At 40.3% G+C, this 16,189-nt stretch overlaps 1 protein-coding gene across 1 annotated transcript in view; it reads left to right on the top strand.

Moving 5' to 3' along the window:
• ATRNL1 (attractin like 1) overlaps positions 1–12,538 on the top strand; it is a 788,116-nt gene extending 775,578 nt beyond the window's left edge. Inside the window, exon 29 of the mRNA XM_056120591.1 lies at positions 10,318–12,538. Coding sequence (XP_055976566.1) covers positions 10,318–10,442 — 125 coding nt within the window. The 3' untranslated portion in view covers positions 10,443–12,538. The remainder of the gene's footprint in view (positions 1–10,317) is intronic.
• The last annotated feature ends 3,651 nt before the right edge of the window (positions 12,539–16,189 follow it).

The raw sequence follows: 16,189 nt of genomic DNA on the forward strand, positions 1-16,189 counted from the left end.
TTGAGTGCAGAGCCAATGGGACCCAAAAAGAAAAAAAATTTAAATAATGGAGAGAGAGAAAGAAAGAAAGAAAGAAAGAAAGAAAGAAAGAAAGAAAGAAAGAAAGAAAGAAAGAAAGAATATCACTCCATTTCCATTCCGCTAGTGTGAGACTCATGGATGGTTTCATGGGTCTTATTGACATCTCAGAAACCACACCTAGTGACAAGTAAAAACCCTAATGAATATTGTCGGTGTGGTTCTTCTCACTCTAGAAGTATGTCCAGTTCTTTGGGGGCTGTTAGCTAACAAGACCAAGGACACATTTCTAGAAGATTTTGAAATCAGCCAGGACCCCTGAACTTCACAGTGACGCCAAATGAGACAGAGAGGATAAGTCACTGTGGAGGGTCTGAGGAAAGGCAGCCGCAGGGACTCAGAGTGACCTTAGCCGCAACCGGCAACTACTTTCTTTCAAGAGAATCTCTCAGGACACCCTTCAATCTTTTCTTTTTTTTTAAAGAGAAGAAAGACTTGGAAGCCACAGATACAGCTCGCTTAAGGTTGTAATGAAATTTGGAGACTATTTCTAGCAAACAGGAGCAAAGATTGTAACTAGCCACTGAATAATCTTCTAGCAGAGTTTTGAACACTCTGACCTGTCTTTTTTCCTACCTTTCTGGGTCTTCCAGTCTTCTCATGGACTCTCCTGCTCCATGCCTTGTACTTCTCTTCTTACTCTGTTCTTTCTACCAATGTGATCTCATCTACTCCCAGTGACCAAAAACAAACAAACAAAAAAAACAAACAAACAAACAAAAAACACCAAGATTTGCATCCCCTCTCCTGGTGAAGAAAACAAAGTTTGTTGTTGCAAAATAGAACATGCATGTGTTTTTAAAACTAGGTCTTAACTTTTTTCTAAAATGACTTGGGGCTGGAGAGATAGCGCAGAGGGTAGGGCGTTTGCCTTGCACGCGGCCGACCCGGGTTCGATTCCCAGCATCCAATATGGTTCCCTGAGCACTGCCAGGAGTAACTCCTGAGTGCAGAGCCAGGAGTAACCCCTGTGCATCGCCGGGTGTGACCCAAAAAGCTAAAAAAAAAAAAAAAACTGACTTAAGGTCCAGATACGCTTTCTCTCTCTTGAATATGTCCCCACGCTCTCTCTATCCAGAGGACACCATACCCTTCACACTAGCATCTTTGCCTTGACTACTGTCTTTCAACCCCAGCTGGTCTGCCCATCCTTGGTGCTCTTCAACTGCCACACCTTCCTCAGAGACCTCACTCCATCTTGCATTTGGTCATGCCTTACGTCGACTGCCTATAATGTGTCTGTGCATTGATAGCAAATCTAGGGGCTCTTTTGTCTTTGGCTAGTTTGATGCTATTTGGCAGTGACTCTGACTCTTTGAGACCAACCAACTTAAGCCCTGCCTGCAGTAGGACTTTAATATAAATGTATTCATTTGACCTGCATTTTTTACCCACTCCTGTCTGCATAAGAGGATGAAAATCCCCGTCAGTGTAGTGGAGGGCAATGCCTCGCAGATGGAGGAGATCCAATAACTGTTAGCAGAAGGGTTATATTTTTAAATACATAGTTGTTATTGTTGTTTCATTACCACACACATTAACTGATACCTATGATCATAATTATAACTGATTTCACATTCCTACCAATTTTTGTGTCCTTTTCTTTTTTGGCTCAAAACGATGTGAAAGTTACTTGTGCCGAAGCAGCATTTCCTTTTAATGTCTGTAAGGTGAGCAGAATACAAGTGAAAAGGTCTGGGAGTTCTGGGTTCAGGTCCCACCACTGCCACCAGCTGTGTGAGTCATTTAATCACCGCATGCCTCATTTTGGCCATCTGTGAAGCAAGGGTAAAAATAGCTTCCTGACCCACTTCAAAGGAATAGTCTTGAGGAACAACCTAGATAATAGAAAAGCATTTTGTAACTTTGAATATTGGATTAAAAAATAATGATACTATTTACAGTAATAAAAGCAATGTTTTTTCTCAACAATGATCTCTCTAGTGAATATTTTAATTCTTCCATTGTGCCACCATTATTTTCTACTTATTCCCCAATAAGTAGGCAGTCATTTTTCTTTTCATGAGCAAGTTGTCATTGTATTGTCCAATGTATTCAAATAATTCTGACCTGAAGACCGAACACAGTCTTACTTTTCGGACAGTGTTGCTCCAGATTGATCTGGCTGTAAGTCCATCTCTCTATCAAATTTTGTTCCTTATTTGAAATTAAGTATGATTGGCTTAGTGGGTTTCGAGCAATTGAATGAAAGAATGAATGAATAAATAGAGGCAAAATCTTGAGTATTCAGTGTTTTAAATATGTTTCCTATCTGATTCAAAACTATTCGCTCATTGATAAAAATGAAGACTTTGATGATAAAATTGAGTCTTCTTATTGAAATTGGCACTATACAGTAGTTTATAAAATAACATATAGTCCAATTTTAATTTAAAGCAACAAATGGTTTTTTGCTACTAGAAATGCTAAACTACAGTGTTTCTAATAAAGAATAAAGTGTGGACATTGTTACAGAGTCTCATAGTTCACTCTCTTCAAGAGTATCACACACATTAATGAACTTAAATTCAGGAGGATTAGAGCTCAAAATGAGAGTTTATCATATATCAGATTTTTTTAATGAAAAAACAATTGAAATTTCTCCTGTGTCTAAAAAAAGAGGAAATTCTTAATGGAAATTTACCTAACAACACAGAAAGGTCTCTGCAAGGCTAATTCTTGTAATTTACACAGCTAGAATATAAAAGCAAAGAATTAGAATAGTTTCAATGAACCTAGAAAATTTCCTACTATGTAATTGAAATTAGAATTGATAAGGCATAAGAGAGGATTTACTTGTTAAGAGTCACAAGGATTCGCAATTAAATGGTGACTTGAAACAGTATCAGTCATGATTTACTTAGTACCCTCTGGCCAATGAGAGAACTGTTCCTATGAAATGTGGGGAATGCTTAGCGATATAACACCAACTGTCATCTCTGGTCCTGGAGAAGGATCACATTTTCTATAACTTGCACACACATCTCTAAATGAAATTTTAAAATATTATGATGTGCTAAAGGCCAAGCCAAATTTTATAACCAGGATACAGTTATCGTTGGTTCTCAAACCCTGACATCCGGAGTGTCATTGGCTTTCAGCAGGTAAGGAGAAACAACACTTTAAACTTTCAGACAAATGTGACTGACTAGCCCATTTGTCATTCTACTGTCTTCAGCACTTGAAGTATTTTAATTTTTATTCAATAATGTAACCTTTGGAGCTTTGCCTAATAATGACTTCAGTGGTGCTGGCCTTCCAGCAGATAAATTAAAATGGAAATGCATATTTTCTAATTATGCATCCAGCCCTAGTTGCACATTGGCAGGGGTGGCCGTGTGGAATGTTAAGTCTGCACAGTCACTAGCCTCTGCGTAATATCCAAGTTTCCCAAAGTCACTTTCTTCATCATGCGAGGGATGGCCGAGACTCTGATCAGTAATACGTAGCTATATACAATCAGAAGGAAAACACTTAAACATCCCAGCATGGTATTTCCATTTAAATCTGATTACAGTGAAATAAAACTGTAGCCATTAAAGGTTTAGAAGAACTACAAATACAAGCCGTAAAAGAAGACAGATAGTAAATGAGGTAGTAAAACATTTCAGCAGGGCAAACAGTTTACAGCTCTCATTCAAGTCTTCCTGAAACAGGCAGTGAATTCACTTCAGACCCCCACACTGATCCCTGAGCTCTACTTAAACCTGCAATTAACCTTTCACGCCTAATGAAGCTGTTTTCCTGGAAAATTAAAATATATAGTGGTGCCTGCTTTTACACAGACTTGGGAGGCAAGCATTTCAAAATGAATGACTTTTTCTGAGGCTTTGTTCCAATGTAAAATGCTGGTAGTATGTTGATATATAAAGCAAGAATGTTCTTTCCAAGGCAATTTCATTTGATGTGCAGTATTTTATTACTGTACTTATTAATTGTTTGCATAATTGTGAAAAAACACACATCAGTAATTTTGTGATTAGGTTGTTACTGCTGGAGTCTACTAATACCAACTCACTGCCATTATGAGTCTAGAGTTTTACTAACGACAACTGAATTTCCCATGTTTCTTTGTGGTAGTGTTCATTGCTGATTTAGTGGCTTAAGAAGATGTATTTACAGTGCTGGAGTGACAGCAGAGTGGGTGGCTCTTGCCTTGCAAGCAGCTAGCCTGGGTTCAGTCCTTGGCACTGCATAGGATTCCTGGGGTCCCACAGTCGTGATCTCTGTGTCACTTCCAGGAGTGAGACCTGAAAACCACTGGTTGTGGCTTAGCACTTAAACAGTGATTAGTCATTTATATTGCTTTCTCTTTAGGGCATATCTACACATGTTTATAGAGAAACAGAGAGATTTCCTTTTTTAAAATGCAGATACTTTCCCCCCCCCCCCCCCTTAGAATCTGGGATCTGGGCCACACCCCTTTCCAACCATCCCCAAGGCCTTACACGTGGAAGGCTTCATTGAGCTTCACTTTCCACCCTTAGGAAGATGTTTGGTTTTTGGCTCATCTGCTTATTTGATTCTCCATGATAGCTCTTGGTATCCAAATTAGTAACGACTAAATACTTCTAAATCATACCCATATCTGCATGGTCCTTAAAGAGGCAACATCCTTCCCAGCTGGCCCTGGGCTGAGTGACCCAGAGCCAACACTCTGATATTCTCTGTCAGCCAGTTCCACTCGGGAACACCCAGAGGCCATGAAAATGAGTAGGAAACGGACAGTGCTTCGGACTTTCTGACTTCATCTCTAGTTCCTGTTTGGGATGTCCAAATGTCTGGTATTTAAGAAAAAAAAAGGTAAAGCATGTAAAGCTCACAATAAATATTGAATCCCCTGCAATTGTATTGCATCTCCCAGCATATTTTGATGCAAATTCTGCTAGCCTGCAGCTTCTGTGCCTCATCTTGACGTGGTAAATGAAATTCCTTTAGACCACCAGTCTAAAATAATGAATTGTTCTCCTACTTAATTATATTGCTCTGATAACAAGAAAGTATGTGAGGCCTAGAGAACACAGTAAGTGGGTTGCATGGGATGATTTGTGTGAGGTTTTGAAAAATGATCTTCTGGAGTGACCTGGTTTTAATGGAACTCTGACGGTGGGCCACACGTGCCCCATGCATTACCTGTGGGGTGAAGGCTTGCCTCCCACCTCATGGGGATATTGGCTGCTACCCAGAACAACTCCTACCTGGAAATGTTCCCGGAATATCAAATCCCAAAGAAAGCCTTTACCTCGATTCAGGATGAAGATTTGGGGGCCATAGTTAAGGCAAATGCCTTGCACACTACCACCCTAGTTTGATCTAACACCATATGGTCTTTCAGGCACTGCCTGTGCAGCCCTGGAGGTCCCTGAGCATCACCAGGTATGCTCCAGGGATAATGCCCATCACCAAAGGACCAGAGCACCAAAACACTGTCTGGCCCTTGCAATGAACCATTCGCCAACAATTGCTAGGAGGGAGGCTAGGGCCATGAGCATTGCTTGGGGGCCCCCAACCTCCATGCCTAAAAGTGATTTTATTTCTAAGTGACTTTTATTATTAGTTTGTTTTATTGAAACAGTGTGAGATACACAGTTGCAAAGTTGTTCATGATTGGGTTTCAGCCATAAAATATTACAACACCCAACGCTTCCCCAGCATACATTTCCTACCACCAATGTCCCCAGTTTTCCTTCCACCAACCTCCAGGCTGCCTGTATGGATGACAGCTCTCTCTCTCTCTCTCTCTCTCTCTCTCTCTCTCTCTCTCTCTCTCTCTCTCTCCCTCCCTCTCCTTTCTCTCTCTCTTCTTTTTCCTTTTTCTCTCTCTCCCCCTCCCCCTCCCTCCCTCCCGCTCCCTTCCAACCCTCCCTCCCTCCTTTTATAATTGTGGTTTGCAATACAGGTACTACACCTTCAAGACAGAGGCTTAGCCACTGAATCACTTTTCTGGCCCTGGGTTAGTATTTGTTGTTAATTCAGGAAAGTTCTCAAACTACTTGCTCAAGAACCTGCTCTACCACCAGAACTACCACTTGCTGATCTTTGGTAGAGGTCCAAGAGGTGTGTGTATTTGGGGCGGGGGTGGGGGTGGAGGGGGGGAGGAGCACTGTTTTGTGATGAGAGAAGGAAGGTTTCAGGCTGCCTGATTCTAAGCTATAGATAAGGGGTCATGAAAACAAGGCCCCTCTTTGGGCGGGATGTGGCTCTGTGGTGACTTCTTTTGTTGCCAAGTAGGGACAAAAGAATAAGAGAAGCTGTCAGTATTTCTCCAAGTCTGAGATCCCTTGTTACAAGGTCAGTAATCTGACCCCCAGTAATCTGTTCCCCTCTAGGAACAAACTGATTCCTCCAGGCCTGAACTCACAGCCCCTGTCAGGGAAGGATTACTGTAGAAATGGAATTATTTTATTTTCTGGGGAGGTTGTTGGTGCTGGAAGACTAGAATTCTTTTTTCATGTATGGTCTGTCCCAATGTATTCAGTCTCTCGCTGGTATATAAGTGTTACCTGAAGGGGAGGAAAGGTGATAGAAAAAGAGCCAGGGATTTATCTCTGTCTGGCAACAGATAATCTCGTCACCATGCCACTGGAACCCGTTATTTCACTTGGGGTGCCCCAAAGGGGGGGCAAGTGAAGCCCCACCCTGCCCCAAGGGACCAAGCCCTGGCAGCCAAAAACCTCCAGAACTCAACTGCTGCCATCCTCACAGTCATTCTCCACAAGCTCAGGCCAAGCCTCAGCCACGGGTGAACCTATTCTTGGACCATGCGGCCACATTTGCAGCCGCATAACACTTCATACCCACACCCTACCCATACTCCAAGAGTACCGCACCACATTTGATGGGGTTCAAAGCAGGAGGCAACCAATCCTAGAGGGAAATAATTTTTTATTATATATATTATATATATATAATATATATAGCGATAGCACAGCGGTAGCGCGTTCGCCTTACAAGCGGCCAACATGGCCGACCCGAGTTCGATTCCTCCGCCCCTCTCGGAGAGCCTGGCAAGCTACCGAGAGTATTCGATATGCCAAGCACAGTAATAACAAAGTCTCCAATGGAGACGTTACTGGGCCCACTCGAGTAAATCGACGATCAACGGGAGGGCCTTTACCTTTACCTTTTATTAGAGCACACAAAGTTCAAACTTTAACAACATGTTAGTGATCTCTTAGAGAAGGGCTTAATGGCCCTTGGTTAAGTACAACAATCTTCACACTCTTTCCTCTAAAGACACTTTTTGTAGCATTTTCAGCAGTGTTTCATAACAAACAAAACAAAAATATATTATTTCAGTTCTGCTTTGGGGCAGGGATTAGAGTTCAGGATGGGTCCGAAATACGGTAGTGGGAAGGTGTAATGGTGGTGCGATTGATGTCTGACAATTAAATGTTATCAAATGTTGTGAACTACTTTATAAAATAAAAAATATTTGAAAAAAGAGCTACAAACTGGACTTTTCTTGATGTCAATTAAAAAAAATTAGGTTCCCTACAATAGCAGAGTATGCTGAAAGGCAAGGAAATAAATTACCTTAATTTCTCTGGCTCTTTATTAATGAGCCTCTCACATGCAGTGTAATTCAGGAATTTGGGGGCCTTGTCTTTCTTGCTCATTGTCTCTCTTGCTCAGTCCTGTGTTCCGCAATCTGGTTGTAGGTTGAAAGACAGCCGATCAGCTGCTGAGTGATGGGTGATGGTGGTAGTGTTTCAGCTCTCCTAATATATTAAGACATGAAGAAATGAGAAGAGTAAAAAAAATTAAACCATTCAGCAAATTAACATGTAAGATGCACACATACACATGCACTCCTGTGCAGTTTTTATAATTGTTGAATTGTAATATTCATAAATCTTAATGACTTATGATGGACCACCAACTATGTGGTCCAGAAACTATGAAGCTTTAGTGTGAATCTAAACATCATCTAATCCAGGGAAAAGATAAATCCTGGGCAAGCATTTCTCTGGCTGGTTGCTGGAAGGACCCTCACATCTCACTGCCCCAGGAAAAGGCAAAACTTCTTGCACATTGCCATTTATGTAATCTGAAGAGGCATTGATGGTTCCATTTTTCTGGTGAAGGACAAAAATCAGTCAAATGAAAAATAACCCTTATTGGCAAGTTTGTTTCTAAATTAAGAATTTAATATGGTTTTGGATTTCCTATTTTTAACTGAGTGTTTCCAAGCCCACAAATCATTAGTAAGCCCAGGATGTGCTAGGAGAGGCACTAATTAGGCTCTAGACTTCATATACCCCCAAAATACACAGATACAGTGTCAGTTTGGGATTAGTATTTCCTGTTTGGCAACACAAACTGTTTACTCCTCCTTGGGTGCTATATTTCTTGTGAGAAAAACATTTCTGTAAATAGAAAAACCATTGTTTTCCGGAGCTCCTTTGCACTAGGTCATACAGTGGTTTAATGAATAACATGATTTCATATTTGGAGGCTGTGATCCCTGAAATCAGTCTCAGTGTTCTCTGTCCACTTTAAAGGAGACATATATTATCATCTGCTTTGGCTGTCTCTGGATGAGACGGGCCAAGGATTAAGTAACAACGTAAGTTATGACGGAAGCATGCCAGGAGAGATGCAGAAACAAGGTCTGCCTGAACTGAACTCTTAACCCAACCATGGTCTGTGAACAAAACAAGTGGTCTGACTCCTCTTAAAGAAATAAGAACATAATTATTTCCCCTAGCAAAGTGGTAAGAACATCTCTCTTGGACACTTTAGCCATTCATGACTGCTCTTCAAAGGTCAAGAAAGCAATTTTTATTCCAACTTTAAAGTTGGAGAAATAGTGCAGAGGGTTAAGAGGCTTTCCTTGCAATCAGCTGACTGTGGGTCCCAGTGTCACATGTGGTCCCTTGAGTATTGCCAGGGTTCATTACTGAGTACACCTAGAGTAACCCCTAAGCACCACCAGGTGTGGTCCCCAAACCCCAAAAAACAAAAGGAAAAATAAACTTTGAAGCTTTGAACTTGCACGGTTTCTAAGGAATCAGGGAAGTATCTAATATCCTGAAAGAGTAGATTGGCTTAACAACAACCCGGAGAAGGTAAGGCTTTCAGATTGGACATTGATGGGTGTAATTAATATAGCAAATAATGTGACGTCATTTCTCATCAATTTCCTTTCGCATATACCTTCTTTTCTGTTTTTCGATGCACCAGTAGGTGTAGTCAAGGTGGGTCATAAATTGTGTGGTCCAGAAATGAGCCCAGATCATCGTGGGTGCCTGCGTATAGTTCATCTGATGCTTCCCTTGTAATCTTGTTTATCTTTTTTCCATTTCTGAGCAACTTGAACCTGGCACTGAGATCCCTTCACCTGCCTCCTCTCACCCCATTTTTCTCTGCCCAGCCAGAAGTTTTCTGTTAGATATGGAAAGGACTCAAAAGTCATCAAAACCTCCTTAGGGAAATGAAACGATCTGTGACAAAACTTACTTGCGTTCCATTTGGGCCTTTTCACAGACCCTATGAGCCACATTCTCCCTCTTGGCAGTGCTGTACTAGGTGAATTCTCCTTCCTCTTACAAGTTTTTTTCTCTTCTTTATTTCTTTTCTTTCTGTTCATAAATCTCTGGAGTTATGTTCTTGCCCATCCATGTTTGAGCTTTCCTTAGAATAAAGTGACCTGCAGGAAGAAAAGAGTTCAGTGACCCCTTATGTAGGAAAAAATGTTATAGAAAAGATGCAGAGCCTCCCTTTGGCACCATGGAGAAGGCCTGAAGTCTCAGGGATCAGTTTTAGCTCCGATTAGAGCCCGGTTTCCAATACCATGAAAAAGAATCAACCCCGAGTACTTCAGTAACCTCTTCTTAAAGCAATCTGGTTCCTCCATCTCTTTTGCAACTCTTTTTTTTTTTAACTCCAAAATCATTTTGGTCTCAACAGAAGCAAAAATGATTTATTTGTCATTTGTCGCTATGATAAATGAGGGTATCTGATGGAACCATATCTTGTTCAAATTTGAAGTCTTTAGAACTCCTGAACACCTTGCCAAGCGTTCTTGTCAAGCATAAAATCAAACAGGATAGCAGAACGATATTCTTTTAATTTGATAACTAGACATCTCCTTTGGTGTTGATACTCTGCTGACGATATTCCAGTTCCTTTGATTGTTTGTAAGACATTTGTCTGCTCAAATTCTGCACAGTTTGTCCATGACCCCGAAATGTCCAGCCAAGCATTTACTTAAGCGCCTTTTTCCTTCTCTTCCAGGTCTCGCGATTGCCAGTGCCCTCGTGGATATTTCACAACAGAAGCCTTCAGAGAGTAAAGACAAGACTTCAGGGGTCAGAAATCGAAAGCATCACCTCTCAACACGTCAGGGAACTTGTGTCTGAGAAGCAGAAACTGTGCCCAGCTCTTTCAGAGTCTTTGACTTTGCAAATGGCTTCCTCTAAAGCTGGTCTCTGGCCTCGGTTCTGATGGAGGCCAGCCCATGTACGGACCGCAGGACCGAGTCCAGCTCCCTCCAAATGGGTCGTGACCCAAGTGGCCAAAGAATGCTCACAAGTTTTCTAGAAGTAACAGTATTGATGGTCACCGGCAACGAAGTCAGTTTTTATGACTCTCTTAGGCTTATCATAGGTAATATTAAATTACTCTAGAAAAAAAAAGATGTATATTGTTTCTTAATGCAGATGAAAAATATGTAATTCGTATAAACCAAATTGTTTATATCTCAAGACTTTAAAGAGAGACATTTTATAATGCCTGAATGATGAAAATTGTACAGTTTTTGCCTCATACACATAAACTTAAACCTCTTGTATATTTAATGCGAAGTGAATAGGAAATGAACAAATGGCAATGGATTTAAATGCTATTTTATCTCAGTATAAATGTAAAAGCAAGGTTTTGATTTCATAGAATGTAGGGATTGTATGTCAGTATTTCACATGACTCTCATGTCCCAAACTCCGTCAGAGAATGTGACCATTTTCTACATAACTGGAATGCAGGCCCAAATTAGCCCATTTGGATGAATGGTATGTGCGACTTCACAGGAGGTTTATTAGAATTCTGAGTGAAGAGGACATTCCTGTAGTCCATGCCAACTGCCTAACTCATTATCAGAGCTGATAGAGCATGGAAGAGCCTGTCCAGCAATCAGTTACTCCCCTCCTTCCAAAAAGCAAGCTCCTAAAACCACAAGCCTAAACAGAGCGGAAGTCATTTTGACAGTGTGCCCAAGTTTCTGTTCCAAGATGATAGTTTTTAATTGCCTCCAAATCACTGGATCAGACCTCAGTGATCCACCTGCCGTTTTATAAGAGCCCATTAATGAACACCTTTGATATTTCTCTCCTCACTGCTAGAGATTTTATCTACTGTTCAAAGATGTTAGGAGAAATTTTTAGAGGCACTGTCTCCCAAATGATACATGTCCCAGGTTCGCGCCTGCCAGCTCTTTCATTGAGACAATAAGGAGAGAAAAGCACCCACAGTATTTTTATTTCTCTAACATGAATGCATTGAAGCCATGAGAGAAAGTGTCCAGTTTAAGAATAAGTGCATTGTTTTCCAAATTCAGCATATTCTTAATGACTCAAAACTGGTTAATGGTAGAAGGGAAGAATGATATTACAACAACTTTCACATTGAAACATATAATCATTTGTGTCCTAATAACGACAACAGTTGAGGAGCTTCAGAGCATGAAAGATCTTTGGAAGGGGAGTTTCTTAACTTCCGGTTGGCTATAGGCTACACTGAGAGCCATAGCCGAGAAATCTAAAACTTCCGTATATGATATGATGTTTTTTTCAATATAAAAATCACTTAAATATAATTGATGTTTAGTACTATCTATGGACTTTTCATGTTCTTTGAATTTCTGGAGGAGGATGACACTTCACTGTTTACAGCTGATGCATAGTTTCCCGCATGCTATGGTTGTGCAGTAGCAGAATATGACCCCATTGTGATATTAAATGTTTATTTCATAATGCCATTTATCCATAGGCCGCTTAATTTGATGAGATTCGAATGTAATATATAACAGGAATGATCATACAATATGTAGTTGCATCGTATATAAGACTGCTAGGTTGCATCTAACCATTCCTATGTCATTGTTTTGGTAATTAGGATCTTATGAATTATAGTATATATTCCTTATGTTGGCATGATGGTTTTGCTATTTTACATGTATTAAAAATAAGACTAATTCTTAGAGTAATTTTATCGAAAACCTGCGGGCTTTGCGGGAGGAGTGGAGCTGGTTGATTTTATTTCCCTATAGTATATTCTTTCTCCAGAACAAGGGGGGTGGGGGTGGAGCAAGGTTTGTAAAAAGTCTCCTAAAAACGATCAACTAATTTTATTAGCTTCTTTTGAACTATTTAATGTTGATTATTCTCCTGGGAAAATAAATCGACAAAACTGGTGATTACAAAAGTATAAATCATTTTAAAAATAAACAATTCCCCAATTAGTTGAATTCTCTTAACAGTTGTCATGAAAGCGAGTTTATATAACAGAAACACAAAGCATGTCGAGTTGTACGTGAAAATCTACTTCAGCTCTATTTTCAGAGAAGCTCAGCAAACAGTATTACTGTAAAAGAGTTGTCAGGCTTCATCCCCTGGGTTAAAACTGGAAAACTTGAATTTTAGAAAATTAGGGGACAAAAAGCAATGTGAAGTTAAAGTCATCCTATACCTTTCTGGGCCAAATATAGCTAGCTCTGTGACTAATTATGCAGTATCTTCTTGACTTATCAAAGCTTTTTACTAGCAATGAAATTCTTTACCCTCTAGGGCAGAAGATTTAAAAGCCCTTAGGGATCATGACTTAGAATCTGTGTCATGTTCCTCCCCTTTCCACTCCTTCTAACTTTCCAAACATTTTTACATTTGACTCTTATCTATCTTTTCTTTTCTTTTCGTCTTTCTTTTCTTTTATTTTTTTAAATCAAATCACAGGTATATGCAGATACTTTCCAGGAAGTTTACAGTGAGGAATCTCTTGAAAACCTAGATTTAAGTGTTTTGTTTTGTTTTTTTACTTTATTTTTTTTTTAACTTTACTTTTTAGTTCAGAATGACTAGTTCAGAAGCCTTTTTTGAGAGTAAGATTTCTTACTCTTCCCAATATGGAAATGGGGGTTGTGGTAAATATAATGAGGTTTAAATATTAATTGGGGGACACTGTTTGCACTGGGAAATTCTTGTTGAAAGAGATGCCCAGGCTTACCAATCAATTTCATAAATTGTAAGAAGATTGTGATTCTCACTGCTTTTAAATGGAAATTTATTGTCATGATAGGCATAGAAGAGGTGTGCACCTCACCATAGTGTTTCATGGGAAAATGTCAAATTGGACAGATTGAAATATGTCAGCAATACCTACTGTACTGTCCAATGCCTCATTTTCCTTGGATCTCCACAAGACAGGGGTGATCCCTCTTCCTTCTAGGATTCTTTGTATCACTGTATCACTGTCATCACCATTATTCATCAATTTGCTCGAGAGGGTGCCAGTAACGTCTCCATTCATTCCAGTCCTGAGATTTTAGCAGCCTCTCTTTACTGTCTTTCCCAAGGCTGCCATATTGGAGGCTCTTTCAGGGTGAAGGGAATGAGACCTGTTATTGTTGCTGTTTTGGGCATATCGAATACACCATGGGGAGCTTGCCAGGCTCGCTGTGCGGGCGAGGTACTCTCGGTAGCTTTCCGGGCTCTCTGAGAGGGATGGAGAATGTATATAAGAGAATACAAGCAAGTATGTTAAAACCAAACACATGTGTAATAATCCTCTAGGATTTCATTCATTCATTCATTCATCATCCTGTTAATCGTCGATTGCCTCGAGCAGGCCCCAGTAACGTCTCTTTCATCCTAGCCCTGAGATTATATTCAAGGCTTTTTGGGAGAATGAGACCCATCATTGTTACTGGTATTTGGCATATTTGGTGCACCACGGGGAGTTTGCCAGACTCTGCCCTGTGGGCAGGCTATATTCGATAGCCTGCAAGTTTGTCCAGAGTAGGAATGAGATAATGAGATATCATAAAAAGATGTTCAGATAAGATGTCGCGCGCGGCCGACATCTAGGATTATTAGAGTGTAAAGTTATGGGTAGGCCTGAGGACAGACTTTGGAACGGGCCTTGAACAATGTGATACTGCAACATTAACCATTTGAAGCCTAAGATTTTCCATCACCGAGGTCATATTGTGGTACTTACAGTACAGAGCTGCTGTGAGTGAGAAGATAGTATCTCACAGTCCCCTCAGAGCAGTAGAAAACAGGTACCAGACCCTTAGCAAGCACAGGGCCACCAGGCCCTGCCACTCTTTTTCTGCCACTGTTTTATGAATCCATCTGTTGACTTTTTTTTTTCATTCATCTTTTCACCATCAGTAAAAGCTTGGTAATGTTTTGCAAAGGAAGAGTTCATGCAAATAATCAATAAGCTCCTATCTTTCTAGAATATAAAGTTTCTAAACTGAAAACACTTTGACATTTAGATCCATCGAGGCTTCGACTGCTTCAAAATATATGTAGTTTTAATAGAGTAGTTCTAAAATTATGACTGTGACATTTGGATAGGGAGATCAGTTGCCATTCTCAAGTTCGGATTATATCTGCTGGTCATGTTTTTGTCACTGCCCATAAGACTGGTTCCCAAGTGCTTTACATCAAAGTTCTTAAAAATTCAAACTGACCAAATGAACGAATTCTCCCCACCTACACTTTAAAAAAAATCATCTTCTAAAACACATTTGCCACTTACACAGGTGAATTTAGAGCTTATTTAACCATAAGACCTAATGGGTTCATGTAGATTGCCATCTGTGTTTGTAGAGATTGAAATTCAGAAGGGAGTGAAGTGGATCTGGGAAATTAATATGCTTAATAAGAACCTTAGTTCTTATTATATGCCAAGGCAAATGAGGGAAGCACTGGACTGGGTAGAAAAACTACCTTATATCTACAGTTGGAAGAATAGTTTCAAATCACAAAATGATCGTCCTAATTTGAAATGCTCTCAATAATTTCCCAAGGAAGACAAGCCATATTATAACTGTCACCACAAAGTTTTCATTGTAGTGCATATTCACCGTATTCATGTTCTCCAAACTTTTAAATTACAAATCAGACCCAGTATATCCAGTATATGTGTATACAGGTATGCATGCAAGTATTAAAACAGATTGTACAAAAGTTCAGCCCTGCTTTAAGTGGCCAATATCTTATGATTTAGTGTGATACTAATCAGGAATTAAAAATGGTTACCAAATAAAAATATTGACTCTTTCAACACACACTGCCATATGCAGTTTTATTATTATCTTTCATCCTCTCAGTAGCACACAGGAAAAAGCACTCGACACCTCAAAAATACCCCCCCCCACCCAGAAAACATGATTATACAATTTGTGTTATTGAATTAACCTCATTTAAAATACATTTTTATTCTCCAGTCACTCACTGTCACCTATTTTCAGCCACTTTTTTTCTATATTCTTTTTGGTGTGCTGAGCACTGAAAATGTTTCAGAGAATAGAAGATGGAAACCCCAAGAGAATGCTCTGAAGGATGCCAGCTATCACCCAAGGTCTCTGCCATATTAAGGGTTTTAACTTCAGTGAAAAGAAAAGTCTCCTTTCTATGACTGGCACAGCTGCAGCCTAGCTGAGGAATTTTCTAAGAAGTCTGAAAATCTGGCAAATTTTGGCTTCTGCGTTTCTGTGGCTGTCGTGGTGGTCTAGTCTTTGTGAGTTGTCCTGGTCTCTCTTATAAACCTCTCTTCTCCCCACTCTCACAGAAAGGTCTGTGACCTTTCTTGGATTCAGACTTCAGGCAGGCCCTCTGTCTCCTAATCTAAGTCATACCCTTAAGAATAGTCTCCTGGTGCCCTGGGACCCTCCCGTTGATCATCCATTTGCTCGAGCGGGCCCAGTAACGTCTCCATTGGAGACTTTGTTGTTACTGTGTCTGGCATATCCAATACTTGCGGGCTCTCCGAGAGGGGCGGAGGAATCGAACTCAGGTCAGCCATGTTGGCTGCGTGCAAGGCAGATGCCCTACCCGCTGTGCTATCGCTCCAGCCCTGGGGATGCCATCTTAATCTCTAGGCA

This window comes from Sorex fumeus, unplaced genomic scaffold (assembly GCF_029834395.1).
Source record: "Sorex fumeus unplaced genomic scaffold, SorFum_2.1 ptg000043l, whole genome shotgun sequence".
NCBI classification, from domain to species: Eukaryota; Metazoa; Chordata; class Mammalia; order Eulipotyphla; family Soricidae; genus Sorex; species Sorex fumeus.